The 17,594-nt window shown below is 40.9% G+C and overlaps 1 protein-coding gene across 1 annotated transcript; it reads left to right on the forward strand.

Moving 5' to 3' along the window:
* Nucleotides 1-12,042: 12,042 nt before the first annotated feature.
* Nucleotides 12,043-13,531, forward strand: TCIM (transcriptional and immune response regulator). Its single transcript, XM_030834007.3, has one exon. It carries the CDS (start codon nucleotides 12,327-12,329, stop codon nucleotides 12,645-12,647), a length of 321 nt encoding a protein of 106 aa, XP_030689867.1. The 5' UTR covers nucleotides 12,043-12,326; the 3' UTR covers nucleotides 12,648-13,531.
* Nucleotides 13,532-17,594: the final 4,063 nt, after the last annotated feature.

The following is a 17,594-nucleotide window of genomic DNA, read 5'->3' on the forward strand; positions in this document are numbered from 1 at the left end:
GGAAGAGACAGAAGCCAGGACGAAGGCAACGTGGTGGATGCAGTCGTTTGGTGGAAAGGTTCTCTGTGGTTTTGGATTCAGATAGATACAAACAAGAAATGAGACCCTGTGCCTTCACTTATTAAATAAACCTCACTTTCCACTTTACCCGCTCTTACAGGACTCTGGTGACGATTTGTAAAGTGTATGAAAGGTGCCTGGAACGGGAGGAACGCCTGAAATATGACTTCCCTTCCCTCTTTGCTCTGCCCAGAGCCCTGCCCACCAGAACCCTGGTGAGTCCAGGTCATCATCTAGTGTTAAATTCAAGACAGTAATTTTTCAAACTTTAACTTTTCTCTGAATTTTTCTAAAAAAAGAAACAAATTTCCCCTCTCCCACCACTATCGTGATAATTTAACACAGAGCAATGTCCAGGGGTATAGGGACAAAGTTAGGAGAACTTCCAATTTCCTAATTCAAATGATGACGGGGGGTCTGAACCAGAGGCAGGAGGCTGTCAGTCAGATGTCTTGTAGTCCCTTGCAGTTCAGGGAGTCTCTGCAAAGCTGAGTCCTGGGTCCAGTACAGACACGCAGGACTCCGAGAAAGAGCAAACTTTCAGACAGGGGCGAATTGAGCCTGGGATCCAGTACTCTGCCTTACTTCTCTTTTCTAAAAGACTTTGCAGCCCCTCTCAGCTCTAAAACGCGATGATGTATCTGCTTTTAGCGTAAGGGGTCCAATGCTAAGGCCATTCTCAAAATCCGGTTACATAGATGCATCTAACGTCTTTCACGGTTTTCCCGGCTTCTAGGCAAGCTGACAACTGAACTAAATTCAAGATTTAGGCAGCATTCTGGGATTCTTTTTTTTTTTTAAGTGTCATCTTGTATCAGTGACTTCCTGCCAGGAGTTCAAAGAGGAAGGAAGGTGAGGATGCCAGTACAGCCAGATTCCTTTTCGCACAGCCTCTGCGAGGGACCCCAGGGGTTTGGGAGTCAGAGCGGAGCACAAAGGGCCAGTGAGCTGTAACCTCACAGCTGCTGGGGGTGCAGCCTCTGGCCTTCTTCCCTGCTTCTTCCTGGATGAGGAACCAGGGGACAAGCTAGCCAAGAGCTGCAGTCCCCTCTGGGACACGGAACCTGATTAGACCAGAGGAAAGTCTGGGAACACGGTGTCCTGAAGTGTTTTAAGGTTAGACAAACAAAAGGCTGGAGAGATCTGGGAACTGGAGAGAGACCCACCGTGGTTCAAGCGTGCAAAACTCACCACGGAGTTTGCACCTTTGTATTAAAAGTCAAAAATAAGTAAGCAGCATGCTGGACACTCAGTATTATCTACTTCGTGATTTACTGAGAGCTACCAGGGGTCAGGTGTACAGTCCTATAAGGGTACTAGTCAAGCGGCTGAGGAGAAACTGAGCAGGAAGGAGAGATGGCCGTGTGTCACGGACTCATTGACTCCAGGGGGGTCTATGTGACATTGGGAGGGAAATAAGGTGCAAATGCAAATACCCTCTCTAAAGAGTACCACAGAATCAGTGTATAGCACTGATTCTCCATCCTCTTGCAGAGTAAGTTTGAATGCAAGAGAAAGCATTTGTTACCCGGAAAGAAACGGGAAGAGGAGTACTAGACGTTTAAGACAAAAGGTCCACTACCCCAGTTTCCAGGAGATCAGCCATTGGTTTGCTTTCACCCCTGCCGGGCCACCCAAAACAGCTGTGTCCCTCAGAAAATTGCCTCCCTGCCTGAGCCCCATCTGTGCGATGGCACGGTGGTGCCATTCTGGCCACAAAATATGTAAGATACTACGGACCCCGTGGCTCTGCCGGCATGTCAGTTGCACTCACTTTTATCACTAGTAGAAATATTTAATGCACTTAGAACTTAGAACAAAATTAACTAGAAATAATGTTTGACAAGATTTGAGAGCACGTGTAGAACACTATACCTTGAAAAACAAAAAGACAAAAGACAACATATTAAGTTGATGTCAGGGTTTTTTTTAAAAAAGACTAATTATAGGAAAGTTAATACCCTCTAAGGGGTTCAGTAAATATTTAGTTACTCTTGTTCAGTGGCCTTGGACCAGTTCCTTAATGTTCTAAACAAAAACCAACTAAGTTCAGGGACCATGATCTCTTTCTTCTGCTTCTGAGTCATAAAATCCATCATAAATTCCTACTGAGTGTTAGTCTTTGCATGAGCCTGGAACACATGCGACTACATTAAATGCTGCTTTCCCGTCCTTCCCAGGCTGTCTGAAAACTTAGATTTGACGTGCTGAAATAGAAAAGTAAATTTATCTCCAGAGATACAAGTTTGGATTGTATAGCAGTTGTGCAATTTTTCCAGCATTTTAGGGACTCTCATATTCATGTGTCAACAAGTAGTAAACTAGAAGAGGGTCAGTTTTTCACTTCCTGCATTTGAAAACAGGTGCCTGTTGAGTGTCTTGGGAGTCGGTTGGGATCTACTTTGTTATCTTTCGCCCAAGGCCATTTTTTTTTTTAATCGGAGTCTAGTTGATTTACAATGCTGTGCTAGTTTCAGGCGCACAGCAAAGTGAGTCAGTTATACGTATACATATATCCACTCTTTTTTAGATTCTTTTCCCATATAGGTCATTACAGAGTATTGAGTAGAGTTCCCTGTGCTATACAGTAGGTCTTTATTCATTGTCTATTTTACATATAGTAGTGTGTATATGTCAATCCTAATCTCCCAATTTATCCCTCCCCAACCCAAGGCTATTCTTGACCTCCCACAGCCAACATCACCATCCTTATGCCCTACCATGGCACCCTTTTTACTACCTTGGTCCTCCAGTTCTTATCTCATTAGCCCTGTAAAATGGAAGAGGGAACACCTTGGGATGTTTGGAGGAATGGCAAGCAGGACTAATAAGCATATACAGTATTTGTCTCTTTCGGGCATCGCAAACAGGATGGGAGGCTTTTGAAATGAAATAAATAGATATTTTATTGGCTAAATGAGCAAAGGATTGAATGTGTGATTGCCCTTGTGGTCTAAACTACTGAGATTTTTATGGGGTTCTACTACCTAGTTCTAGAGACATGTTAAAAAACAATTATTCCCCGAATGATTATAGCGATGGCAGCTGTCCTGGACTGTCTACCGTTTCAGGGTGGTTATGCTGAAGCCTTTCGTGTACACAAGTGTCAAAAACAACAGCACAGCAACAACTAGTTACGTAAAAGTTTATTGAAGCAAAGGGTCACGATTTCCTCTGCTCAGCATCAAAAGAGTCATTAAAATTGTCTAGTCCAGTGGTTTTCAAACCACAAGTTGTGACTCATTAGTGAGTTTGAAGTCAGTTTAATGGGTTGTAACCAGCCATTTTTTAACGACCAGAGGATACAATAAAAATAGAATGAAATACATAGTGCATAAAGCTAGTAAGTTTAACTGTCCTTTTGAAATTTGTGCTTCAGCTATGCATGTACATTACTTATACATACATGAAACATATATATGTTCTTATATATAATGACTGAAACAAAAATGTTACACACTTTCTTATGTGTGTATAACCTGATGACACATGCTGTAGATCATCAGCAACAAATAGAATAAATAAAAATAAGCACTGGTCTAGTCTCACTACTTACATGTCTCTATGGGATACCTACCTAGTGGTCATCCTGACTGTACTTGAACGTTCTCACTGTTTATTCTCTCATTGAGTAAATGCCTTTAATTGTGCTGAGTCAAACTATGTCTTTCTGGAGCTCACCTATTTCATTGGCCATATTTCTACCACCAGGCACTTTTCAGATAAGCCTAATTTTTCTTCCATTTAATAACCTTTCAATATTTAAACAGAGATATGTTGTCCTTGCTAAGAGTTTGCTTCACCTTATGAAGAATTCCAAGAGTCCAGTTGTCCCTCAGCGGCTTGGAGAAGTTTCGGGACCGGATTTCTCCAGGCCCCTCAGAAGTTTGGGCTGCCTATAGTTCTTGGAAAGTCAGACAGAATGAGTAGGTCAGTCTGAGTAGAGAGGAGCCAGGTGTGACAGTAATCTGCTCAGGAGAAGGGCCTTCAGAAGTGGCCACGTGTATGGTTTGCGACACCACTTGCGAAATCTGGGAGGCACGTGCCAGGAGTTCTTTCTCTGTGGAGTCCCACTTTGAGAGGCACGGACTGAAGGAGAGGGAGTGGCAAGTGGGAGGAGACGGTGCATAAAGATTTTTTTAGCTTTAGTCATAGATTTTAGAAACACACACTACTATAAATACATATAAATATCTCATGCCCACTTCCTGAGAAAAACATGTTAGTTTATGTTCACAACTGTTTCCTTTGAAAGAAGCTATTAATAAAAGGAGCTCAATATCTGAATCTGAGCAGCTAATTAAAATGTTAAAAAAGAAAAGCTTATCTTCAGTTCCTTTTTTAGGAGATATTGCAAATATAGACTGTGGCTTAAGCAAAGACAGCTGTTTCATTTCACATGCAAAGGCACCATTTAAAAAGCAGCACTTTAAAAAAATGGGCTTGGCGGTAATTCTTTGCAGTAAAGTTGTGGATTTTTTCCCCATATTTTGACTGAAAGCATTTTGGAAAAGCATTTCTCTGTTGTTTTTATTTTTTCTTTGCTCAAAATTTTTATTGCTTCAGAATGTTTAGTTAGTTCCTCTCTTCGAGTAAAAGTATGTCAGAATCAAAGTTTCTGGAAGAAAACCTGCCGTTCGTTCTCATCAGCAATCACTAAAGATTAAAAAGACATTTAATAAAATTTACTGAAATAAAAATGTTTGCTGATTAATTTTTTAAAGGGATTAACCACTACCACGGCAGAAATGGACTAGTATAGATTTTATATAAACATATGGAATATAGTAAATGCCCTCAAAGCAATTACTTAAGAGAATGATTGCCATTTCAGTTGTTAAGTATAGAAAAATGAAGGTTTAAGTGTCCAGTGAAAAGAAGTCACGTGACCATTGACCATTGTTTTCACATGTTATTCAGCCCTCTCTAGGCCTCAATATTTTCCTTATGTAAAATAATTCTAAAACTATTTATATGAATTCTACTTTGTGCCAGGCATTGTTCTAGATTCTGGGTTTATGCATAAGTAGGATAAAGAAAGCTGCAGTCAATGTTGATTTCTTGACAATTATTACTGAGAAAAAATAAAAATTAAAACTACGTTTCAGACTTCTCCTCTGAGCTCTAGATTCACATACTCAGCTGTCTTCTTGGAAGTTTCCCAGGCATTTCAGATTTACTGTGTGCAGCACTGAACTTGTATTTTCTCCCAAATCCTTTTCACTCTCAACCTTCCCCACCAAGGAGGCCAGGGTTTAACCTGGGAGTAACCCTTGACGCTTAGCCCATCCCCTATTAAAGTCATCACCAAGTCCCTTTGAGTTTATTTCCAAACTACATTTAGAAGAGTCTGTTTACCACCTGAAACCATAATTGTTCTCTTTAGTTGTTGTCTTTGACTACTCAACAAAGTAATTTAAAAAATTAAATGAGAAAAGCGCAGCACTTTCCCTTCCATGCTTATAACCTTTTAAAGACGGCCCATTGCACTTAGGATAAAATATTAAGTCTTCAACACGGTCCTCAACCCTTTCCATCTTCCGGCCCCACCTACCAATCTAGCATCATCATCCTCTCCTCGTTGGTTTCTATTTCCCACCTGCGTTGTCTTTGTGTCTGTTTCCCTGTCCTTCAAACTCATTCCCACCCCAGGGCCTTTGCACAGGATTTCCTTCTGCATCCAAAGCTCCTTGCTGTGCTCCTCTCCTTGTTAATTTCAACATTTACTTCAAGTCTCAGCTTAAATGGCTCTCCTCCAGAAAAGCTTTTCACGCCTTGAAAGATTTAAAGGAAGCCTCACCTTGTTTCCTCCTTTATATCACCTGATGTTTTTCATTTTCTAGCACTTATAAATATTTCTTCATCTACTGATATGTTTACTTATCTGTCTAAAGTCTCTTTTCTTCTCTAGGCCTCATGTTCCACAGACACCGGGATGATGTCCATTTCTCCCAGCCTGTTTGTTCCTCAAGCTCGTGGCACACAGTAAGCATTCAATAGTGTGTTTGTGACTGAATCTATAAATCAATGACTAAAGACATGAAAAGAAAAATGAAAGACAGTTGGGATAGAATTTTCAAACTATAAGAGATAAGGAAATAATGAGCCTAAGCAGGAAGCTATGCGATGGTAGGAAAAAAAACCATAGGATTTAAAGACCAAAAAATGAGAGTTCCAGGGCCAGCTCTGTTATTTAATTAGCTCCAAAATTTGGGGAAACTTGCTTAACTTCTGTTATACTCAGTTTTCTCATCTGCAAAATAGGGAAAATACTACCAGTGACGTTGTGAAAGTCAAACGAAGTAATATATGTGAAAGCACTTGGTAAATTGCAACGCAGTACGAAATTTTTGTTGTTAAAACAAAAATGTGCAGGGATAGCTCAGTGAAAGTTTAAGGTATACATGTCTAATTGCTGGCTTCTGTGCTTTTCATTTTCAGGAGATTGCCAGGGAGAGAAATTGGTACACAAAACAGCATTGAAGTAAATTCTGTATGATTACTTTCATTCACTTCTTCATGTAATAATTCAGTAAGTATTCATTAGATACATTCTACGTACCAGCCTCTACACTTAATATCTTTGGCCCTTTAAAGATATAGATAAAGTTCTCATTTTTCCTCTGGAAAGGTAAATCTAGAGTCTTAGTGATGCAAACAGTAGTGGCAAGTCGCCTAGCAAAAGTTCGGGAAAACCTTCCCAAAGAGATTTTGGGGCTAAGAAAAAGGTCTGGAAATGAATTCAGTTTTTACAACTTACTTTGGACAGAATGTTTAGCCCAATTCTTTGTTTTTAGTGAAAATGGAGGTCAATAATATCTACTTCCAGTATTGTTATGAAGAATCATTTAGATATTGTATGAAGAAAACTAGGTATACACATCACTTAATAAATATTAGTTTTCTTCTTTCCTTTTGTTTTCTCAAATCTTTTCATTAGATACAAAAGTAACCAAGCACACACTTATTACCGGCAAACAGATCTCTCTGTGCGATGAAAAAATACTGGAAAACTGGTGCCTGAAAGAAAATACACTAGCCTAGGAGCTGCTTCTTAAGTCCTAACCACTGGACTGCCAAGGAATTTGCTAGAAGCTGCTTCTTTTAAACAGCCTTCATCATGTCTTGTCTTTTCTGTAGAGAGCAAACATTCTGTAAGGCACCTATGTGATACCATCTCGTCCATATGCAATTTGTGACTCCTCGCCAGTGATTTTTTAGAGTGTTGTCCACATCATTCACTGAAAATATTTATACAAAGAAGGGAAAGAACAGGGTGACAGCAGCAAAAGGCTTTCCAAGCACACGTGGAGTTACCTTTGGCAAAGGGCATCAGCAAATCACAGCCTTAAGGCTTGTGTCACATTTCTGGTAAACAGAAATGAACACTGTTCCCCTGTGGATGGTCTTGTCCTCTAAACAATTTTGAAATGCCTTAATCTCTCAAATTCATCTGGATGCTTTCAGGCAGTACTCGAGGAGAGCTGCTTAGTGTCATGTGGGAACATTATTCACGCTTTTTGAAGAGAGAGCTTGCAGTTGATTTGAGAGCAATTCAGTAGAGTGTTTAAAACCACGGGCTTTGGAGTCAAGTAGTCAAGGGTTCACGTTGGGTTCAAGTTACCTTATCACAGCTGAAGGATCTGCAGAGTAAATTCGTTTCCTATTGCCGCGTAACAAATTGCTACAAATTAGTGACTTAAAACAACACAAATTTACTATCTTACAGTTCAGGAGGCCAGAGGTCTAAAATGGGTCTGTGGCGATATGTTCCTTCTGACGGATTTACAGGAGAATCTGTTCCTTTGACTTTTCCAGCTTCTAGGGGCGGCCTAGAAGCGACCCTTGGTGCTTAGCTCACGGCTCCATCCTCCGTCTTCAAAGTCAGCCACACAGCAGCCTCTCCCTCTCTGACTTCTTGTCTCCTGCTTATAAGGACTCTTATGATTGCGTGGGCTGACCATGTAATAATCCAAGATAATCTCCACAACTCAAGATCTTTAATTTATTTACACCTGCAAAATTCCTTTTGCCATATAAGCCCCTTTTGCACTATAAATTTCCTTTTTTGCTTATATTCATAGGTTCTAGGACATCTGGGGAGAGGGGGAGGGTATTCAGCCTACAGCAGGGAGCAAGCTTCCATTGCCTCAGTTGTCCTGTCTGTCACATGAGGATTGCAATAGTTCCTACCGCACAGGGCTGCTATGAGAATTAAATAGAATCACACACACTGTTATTTAGTTAAACACTGCAACACATTAAGTGACCCAGGAGCTTCGGACACATTAAAGAGAAGCGTAGAGCGGATCCCTGCTATTGGTGGAGGCAGGCTTTAAATCAGTAATCCCCAAAATAAATGTGTGCTTGAAAACTGTACTAAGTGCTACAAGGGAATAGTAAAGGGTACGTTGGCAAGGAGGCCTGATCTGGTCTAGAAGCATCAGGGAAGACTTCTCTGAGCAGGTAGCTTTTAGTTGAGATTTTATGAATGAATAGCTGAGATAAAAGGCAGAGAAGAACATTCCAGAAGGAGGAAAAATATGTGCAAATACCCAGAGCAGGAATGGGCATAGTGCGTTCAAGGAACCGGAAAGCAGGGCAGAGAGTGGCAAATTATCATGCGTCAGGAGTAGCCAGGGACCAGAGCAGGTCAGGCTCAGAAAGGTGGTGTTAGGATTTTGGAGGCTTATTCTAAGAAAAACAGCAGGAGTGGTCTGACCAGATTGCTTATTAGACAGTATTGCTCTGGGTGCTGCGCAGAGAATGGAGAACAAGAGTGGAAGCAGGAACACCGGGATAGAGGTCTGACCTTGGTCCAGGTGAGAGAAGATGGGGTGTCATGGACCAGGGTCCCGGGGAAGCAGACTCTGAGCTGGCGAGCAGCAGGCAGGTGGTCTGTCACCGAGAGCTCTTGGGATCATTGCCAAGAGATGGGAAAGAGACAAGATTGGGCAGAGCCTAAAGGATGTTCTGAAGTGTAGAAGAGCCCTCAGAATTGGGGTGAGGGAAGTGGGCATTTCCACCCGTGTATTGACCGGTCACTAGATACAGCTGCACCAGGAAGGGGAGGTGCCTCAGGTGACATGACCTTCTTCAGTGGTGACCACCTCCGAAGGCAACTGACAGCTGAGCATCTGGGGAAAACTTAGTGAGAATGCTTGGGTTGTGCATCAGAGCATCCGCCCTATTGAGGCTTATCTGAAGGGTGGCAGGAAAAACAGAGAGAAACTGGATCGATTTGAGAAATATTTGCAGATAGAATTGACAGAACTTGGTGACATATATAGATGGATAGATAGATAGAGGGGATAAAGAGAACGAGATATTAAAGATTACAGAAGATTATAACTGGGTTTCTGACTTTTACAAATGAACAGGTATTAATGGCATACATGTGTTGTGTAAGTATTCTATAGTTAGTTAAATAAAAGAATCTATACTTTAAAGGACAGGGGCAGGTTGGAAATCAAAATTTGGGATTAATTAATGAATAGAAGATAAAAACTGTGAGCCTGCATAAGAGTCACCTCAACAAAGGGCAGAGCATGAAAAGGCTGATGAAGGCTTGAGCAATGACAGCTAAGACAGGTTATGTCCATGTCAGTCCCAAACTCTCTGACTATCCCTTTCCTCCACCCTTCCCCCACTGGTAACCATAAATTCATTCTCTAAGTCTGTGAGTCTGTTTCTGTTTTGTAAATAAGTTCATTTGTATCATTTCTTTTTAGATTCCACATACAAGTGATATCATACGATATTTTATTTCTCTTTCTCTGACTTACTTCACTCAGTATGGCAATCTCTAGGTCCATCCATGTTGCTGCAAAAGGCATTATTTCATTCTTTTTTATGGCTGAGTAATATTCCATTGCATATATGTACCACATCTTCTTTATCCACTCATCTGTCGATGGACATTTAGGTTGCTTCCATGTCTTGGCTATTGTGAATAGTGCTGCAATGAACACTGGGGTGCATGTATCTTTTCGAATTATGATTTTCTCCGGATATATGCCCAGGAGTGAGATTGCTGGATCATACAGTTGTTCTATTTTTAGTTTTTTAAGGAACCTCCATCCTGTTCTCCATAGTGGCTGCACCAATTTACATTCCCACCGACAGTGTAGGCGGGTTCCCTTCTCTCCACACCCTCTCCAGCATTTATTGTATGTAGACTTTTTGATGATGGAATAATAACTATTTTTACGTTAGTGAGGCTGCCACAAAGGTGTGCTAGATATGCCAGGAAATCCCTAGCAGTGGGAAGCGGAACATAGGGTTCTCCATGGAAAAACCAGAACAAGTATCAGCTGCCGTGGTTAGCGCGTTGAACACCAGCTCACCTAGAAACATCTCTCAAGGAAGCAGCTTTCACGAAGAGTGAGTGCTGGGCTCCTGTCTGTCTGGTTCCCCAGGTTGGGGCCATCTGCAATCCTTTCGACTCCCCTTTCACAATATGCCCAGAATCTGATTTGTTTCCCTACAATCTATTCTCTACTAAGAAGTGACAGTTATTTATTTTTTAAATTATAAGAAAAATCGTGTCATTTCTCAGCTCCAAATTCCCCAAAGGCTACCTATCTCCTACAGAGTAAAAGGGAAATTTGTGAGACAGGGTTGTGAGTACAGGATATTTGTGACTCAATCTGCCCCTGGCTTTCTTACCCTGAATCCCCTTCTCACTCTTCTCTGGTGACTCTGCTCCAGCCAGGCTGAGCTCCTGGCTGTTTCTCCTACATGCCACGCATATTCTTATGTTCAGGCCTTGGCACTTGCTGTACCCCTGCCTACAACACCCTTCCCCCCAGGTGTCTGTCTACACAGGCTCCTCCCTCAGCTCCCTCAGGTCTTTGCACAAGGTCACATGGGGAAGCTGCCTCTGGACATCCTACGCAAATTCCAACCCTCCCTTGCTTCTCCTGTACAAACTTCTTCATGCATTACCCTGTGACGTCCTTTCCCAGCTGCATGTAAACTCCACAAAGGTAAGGTAGGGATGTTTTGTTTTTTATTTGGTTTAGTGTGGTTTCCTGTTATATTTCCAATGCCTAGAAAAGTTCCAGCTAAAAGTCGACCTTGAATAAATACTGATTGAATAAACGAGTGAATGAATGAATATATGAGAAGAGCCTCTAACTCATTTCTCTAGTGAGGTACCTTGTCTACATGCTCTCCCTCTGTGCACTTTTCTAGATGACTAGATGAGAGGAAAACAAAGGCCAGCCCTGTTTCTGAGAGTGCCAGGACCCGGCAGAAGGTCCCTGAAGAGAAGTCTCTGGAGCCCTTTGAAGCTGACATTGAACCTTGGTGGAATGTAAGTGTTCTATACACCAGTGGGGACAGTGGCTGGCTGAATATTGTGGAAGGTAGAAAGAATGAATTTAAATTCTTCCAAAGGAAGTATTGTTCTGACTGTGTCTGACTGATGCCAAAATAAATATGAGAGGAAAAAGTCAATTCATCCCTTTTGAGTGCTATGTACATAAAAGCACCTTTTAACTCTGCCTCCGGCTTTTTTTGACATTGTTGTTGATATATACACGAGCCTAAGGAGACACTGTCTATTGCTATGATTATTATTAAATGAAAATTTTATTCAGCAATTGCAGGTCTGCTGTTGGACGCAGGCTCTGAATGGTCACGGACTCAGGCTGTGTCACATCAGCGTTTTGTAGTGTCTGACCCCCCTTCTACAGCAGACATACTCCAAATCAATGTCCTTGATGCTTAAACTGTCTCTCAATAGCTTCGGGGTTGCCCTGGCTAGAGATGTCCACAGGCCGCTGGTGTGGGCTGCCAAATGTTGGGGCTGCCCTTTAATAACTTCCCTGGGAATTAAAACTTTCTGGTGGCTGGCAGAACCCTTTGCTTTGGTTGTTGTCTGGAAAGATTTGAGGGTCTAAGCCACCTTGTTTGTCTCTTATCTTTGTGCTGTCCTGGTTTCAGCTTTTTTTTTTTTTTTTTTTTCTGTAGAAAGGTCCAAGTCTATAATCCTATGGCCACAGATGTGGTAAAGAGAAATACCCACCTTTCCTGCCCCATCACTGAACGCAGCTCTTAGTAACATTTAGCACAAGAACAGGATATTGGCAACTCAACTGTTAAACCTCTCTGTGATTATGCTTCCTTGAGATCACTCTGATGTCACCAGTGTAATCTGAGCCTGGAGCTTTTGTTCACACTTTAAATAGCAGTCACGGAATGATTTTGCTACAGACTCTCTGGGGAGCCCGGGAGCTGAATTCCCGAAGATTCACACATCGATGAAAGCCAAGGCAAGCCACCCGGCCAGAAGCATGTCCACCTCATTGCGAGTAAGCCCGTCCATCCACGGCTACCACTTCGACACAGCCTCACGTAAGAAAGCCGTGGGCAACATCTTTGAAAACATAGACCAAGAAGCATTACAGAGGCTCTTCAAAAACTCTGGGGACAAGAAAGCAGAGGAGAGAGCTAAGATCATTTTGGCCATAGATCAAGATTTGGAGGAGAAAACACGAGCCCTGATGGCTCTGAAGAAGAGGACGAAAGACAAGCTTTTCCAATTTCTGAAACTGCGGAAATATTCCATCAAAGTTCACTGAGGACCAGAGGATGGAGAAGGACATTAGCCAAGACCGGACATTTAAAGACCAAGCCAGTCTATGAAACCTAACGCGCACAGCATCTTGTTGCTGCCTTGTAAGTTTCTCTTCCATAGGAACAGAACGAACTTGTTACAAAGACTCCCAACTAATTCCACGCCTGTGCTGTTACAGTGGAGAAGGAAATGCTTTCAGCAAGGACTGGAAAACTCCCCCTGCGGGAAAAGGACCGATGCTGATGTCAGGGGCGAGTCTGGACAGACATAATGAGAACTGAAACTGAAGATAACAGAAGTCTGGGGAAGAATGGAGGCCACGGTCTCCCAGTCAGGCCCTAGGACTTAAACTCAACCTGAACTTTTTTTTCTTAACCAAACTGGGTAGGGGGAGGGAAATGGGGAACAGGAGAGAGAATTCCATGCTGCAATTGTTTACTGAATTTTTTATTTGAATGTTCAAAGTGTTGCCAAGCTTCAATGTTGTCTATTGGTAGATTTTTTTTTTAGAGATCAGTAATTGATTATTTATTTGCATTTATTACAATGCCTTAAAAAGTGCACCACATGGGTGTAAGTACAAATTCAAGGAACTGCATTATTTTCAGCAGCTCAGTGAAACCGTACGCCACCTTCTGGTTTGTAAGGGGTTTTTACGTATTTCAAACTGCTTGCCCAAAAGTTAAAATAATAGGGTCCTTCATAAATCCGAAGTACTGTGAACAAATTTTATAGTTTTTTTAATCTTCTAACTAATGCTAAAATATAACCTAAATTTCTTACAGTTACTGCAATAAGCATTAGGAAGTGAATATGATACACTTAATAGTTTATAAAGATGCTATGGTTTCTATAATTTATTATTCATGACAAATGATATGCAACCTTAATAAATTATTATAAACTTAGTTGCTCTTGGTGTGTGATGATTGGTCTCAAAGGAAAAGTAAGATGGTAATTTTTATTATTATAAACTTTTATAAGCTTTTCTAAGGATTTTACTCTGTAAGAGGTGCTTTTAAAGAAGCTTTGCATTGCCACCTTGTTCAAAGCAAATTCTTACCTCAAGTATCTAGGAAGTTTCTCTGTCCCGACTTTAAAATATAAGATACAGGCATAGAATTCACAGAGTGGCTCATCAGTATTGTTTATGTATCCGTAGAGGGTGAGTTTCAAAAGGTTTTTCTCTCCATATTTTTGACGTTTTTCCTCTGTGGCTATGGTAGCTGTGTACATTTATTTCTCCCAAAACAATATATCTGAGGGTCAGAGTCTGAATTACGATCAAGATTTTGTGGCTTATCAATGTTTATTTAATATAAACCAATATGGGAATAACATTGCAGTCTCTTTGCTTATGTCCTCATAAAATTATAATAAAATATTTCTAAGAAGGTACATAGCAATGCCTGCTGCACTTTCCTAGCAGAAATAAATTTTAAAATTTCCCTAGAAATTAAGTGTTTCAGAAGCATCTACAAAGGTTTTTGAAACTGCTGATCATAGTAAAACAAAAGTGAAAGATCTGAAATCTTTGGGGAGAGTTATAAGTCAGTTTTTAAATAACATATTTTTTAAAAAAGAAATTAAGTAGTCAAGTCGGTTTTCAAATGTTAATCGATTCATTTACTGAAGATAATATAAATCATTCCATTTAAAAAGGATTTTTTTTACGTGACAGCATCCATAAAAAACACAGATCAATATGCAAAACTGTGTGTGTGTGCATTTTTCCTGGAGGAGTATTTCTAATTTCCATCAGATTTGCAAAGACATCCATGAAACCAAAATTAGTTAAGAACAAAAAAGAAGGAGTTCTGACAGGTGGAAGGCTTGGCTAGTGATGGTATTTGGGGATCATCAAAGTGAAGGCTTTGGAAATGAATAAGCTTCCTACCTCTCATAGGGCCTGTCAGTGACACATTTTCTCTGTCCATCTAGGGTGCCCCAAAGACAGTGATAAACTGCTTGGGAAGGAAATTTAGTAAGTTACTCCCGCAGAGAAGTTATCAGACTCCACAATCTCCGTGAACATGTTCAACTTCTCTTCCACTCCAAGACTTTAAACACATCTCAGATGCTGAACGTCATTCAAAGGTTGAGTTTATTATACGTACTCATAACTACATTCTCTGCCTCTGTTGTTTTCAATAGAGTACAATGCATATCTTACCCACTTTTCACATCACTGTATATTAACTTAGTTTACTTGCAGGATATTATTATTATTTTCTGACTGCAGGACCATAACATGGGGAACAAATTAAAAGGCAGTTGGGATATGATCCACAATGGTGTGGAGAATAATAATTCTTTCTGTAGACTATTACACAAGCGTGGCATCCTTCTCCTTCATGGAGAACAGAAGTTGGAATCAATGCACAAGGATGATTTTTAACTTCGTGATATTTTTATTATTTAATGTGAGGTGGAAGGATCCCTCATTAGAACAGGTAGGATTAGTTCTGTTCAGAAATCCTTCAACGGCACAAGGACGACCGAATATATGTCAAGACATCGCATTATAATAGAAGAAATAAAAGCAACGAAGGCGAAATAGCTCATTAATATTTTTCTATCATCAGGATCATAAGAATAACAACTAACTTTCACTAGTGCTTACTATTCACCAGACAATTTTCTAAGTGGTTTTCTTGTGTGTGTATTAAATCACTTCATTAGTACCGTGATATAAAAGCATGCGTGTGCATGCATGTGTCTATGTATGTATAGTAATGAAACTGAAGCACAGAGAGGTGCAGTAAATTTCCCAATAACACACAGCTAATGAAGGCAGGAATCAAACCCAGAGAGCCTTCATTCCGAACCACTAGGTTAGACTGCTCCTCTAGGAGGAACTAAATTTCTCTTTTATCCTTTGAAGTGACAATTACTTATATGCTAGTAAGAAAGACAGGAAAACAAACCCTCTGATAAATCATTTTTATCTGATCTGTGTCTATTTGTCTATTTATTTGGCACTTGCACTTCATGCGGAAAGCTTCTCAATCATTTTAATTGTATCAAAGATTTCTCAGATATAGCCTTTCTAGTCTGCAGTTAAAATAACACCTGGGTTAGCACCTTGGAACAAAAGATCACATCTAAGTTCTCTTCTGAGTCGACAGTCAAGGCTTTGGGTCTGGGTTTGCTCACTGGGGGAAGTTAGAAACTGTGGATTCAAGGTTTTATTCACTCAGTATAAACCTTCTCAGTTCCCAGCCCTGGCCCAGCAGAGGAGGGTTCGTACCCATAGGAATTGCTGACAGATGAGATTTACTGAGAAAGTGACTGCCTGATATTTTTTTCCTGCTGTCCGAGGGTAGTCAGAGAATGTGACTGCTGTTCCCTTGGAGAGCCTTCCTAACAAACAAATCATTAAGCTGTGGTCTAGGAATCGCATGCCCTTTCAAAGCGCTTCATCTGCCCTTCCAAATTCCACACAAGGGCTTCCCGGAACGGCATGTAATTTAATTGACCCCCTTTGTCACACACAGGGAGTTGTAGAGTGGAATCAGGGTCTCTACCTTCTCCATTTGTGAAACAGAAATGTAGTAAGCACCCACGTGTGGGCTGCCATGGACACAACAAATCTCTAATCTCCTTGTCAGAGGAGTGAGAAAAGGTTTTAAAATGAATACAGTGAGATCCATGATAGAAGTTTAAACAGGATGCTATGGGAGCAGAGGTGTGTGTGCGTTTGTGAGTACGAATGTGTGTGTGTGTGTGGGGGGTGGTGACGGGGTGTAGAGAGTAGCAGCAGAACTGGTGAAAATCTATTCCAAACTGGGGAGATCCTAGAAGATTCCATAGAGAAGTTTCAAAGTAGGATTTAGGAGAATGGAGAGGAAAAATGTCATTCTGGCATTTGGGTGTAGCATCCGCAAAGGCAAGGAGGTGGGAAAGAGTGTACATTGTTTGAGAATCTCTATGCAGTTCATGGTTAGGGGCCTAAGCATTTGGAGCAATCATTAGAAGGGCAGCTGGGTCTAAAAGACAAGCTTGAGTATTAATTTTATCCTGAAGGAAAGAAAAGCATGAAGGACTTTCAACAGAAGAGTAACATTTACTGCCTACCTATTATGTATCAGGCCTTACAAAAAGATACAGTTAATATTTTGAAAAATAATGCACTGTCTGGCAACTGAACACATGGTTGGAGGTTACAGTGATTTCTTCCAGACTGTTTGCTCACAGTTGGTCTACTGAGGTGAAAAGCCACACAGCTCTTTCACAACTCAATAATAAATGAGTAACTATGTGGAATCTGAAGATGAAACAGAAGTTAGAGATTCTAAAAAAAGTGTGTTGGGAGTCCAGATTAGGGGAACCACAAACTAATCCCTAATTAAATTTGTAAGAAATTGTGACTATGCTTGAATCTTAGAATGTGTCATTATTCAACAAATATTATCACTTAATGGCTACTGAGCTCTCTGTTCATTTAAATAGCTCTTCTGCAAAAAACGTCACTGGGTATTTTCAGTGATCATTACAGACACACAAATGTGTTCTGTGGTAAGGTATGCACACAGTGACAATGGATTGGGTTCACTCGTGTATTGGCAAAGCTAGCTTACAGAACAGTGGAAATAAAAATCCTGTCCCAATAAGGTGTAGCAGTGGTTTTAAAAACGTGGATGAGGGGTTGGAAGACTTTTGTTGTAGCCACCTTCCTCCTCCCTCTGCTTTACACACATGCACACGAGCACACGCACGTGCACAAATGCACACACACGCGCGCGCGCACACACACACACACACACACACACACACACACAGTCCTAAGAGGAGCACAGAAGTTTTGCTCCTGAGCCTTTGTTTCCTCCTACGTGGGCATGGTATTGAGCAAATACCACCAGACTGAGTCTGACTTTCTGGGGTTTTTCCCAACTCTGCCTGAAGCAAATTCCTTTTTTATCCCTGGTTTTCATCTGGAAGCAAAAAACAA

The sequence above is a fragment of the Globicephala melas genome, chromosome 21 (genome assembly GCF_963455315.2).
Source record: "Globicephala melas chromosome 21, mGloMel1.2, whole genome shotgun sequence".
Classification (NCBI taxonomy): domain Eukaryota; kingdom Metazoa; phylum Chordata; class Mammalia; order Artiodactyla; family Delphinidae; genus Globicephala; species Globicephala melas.

Bases quoted from the DNA above. Each gene is read 5' to 3' on its own strand.
- TCIM (XM_030834007.3), top strand. From the start codon at position 12,327: ATGAAAGCCAAGGCAAGCCACCCGGCCAGAAGCATGTCCACCTCATTG.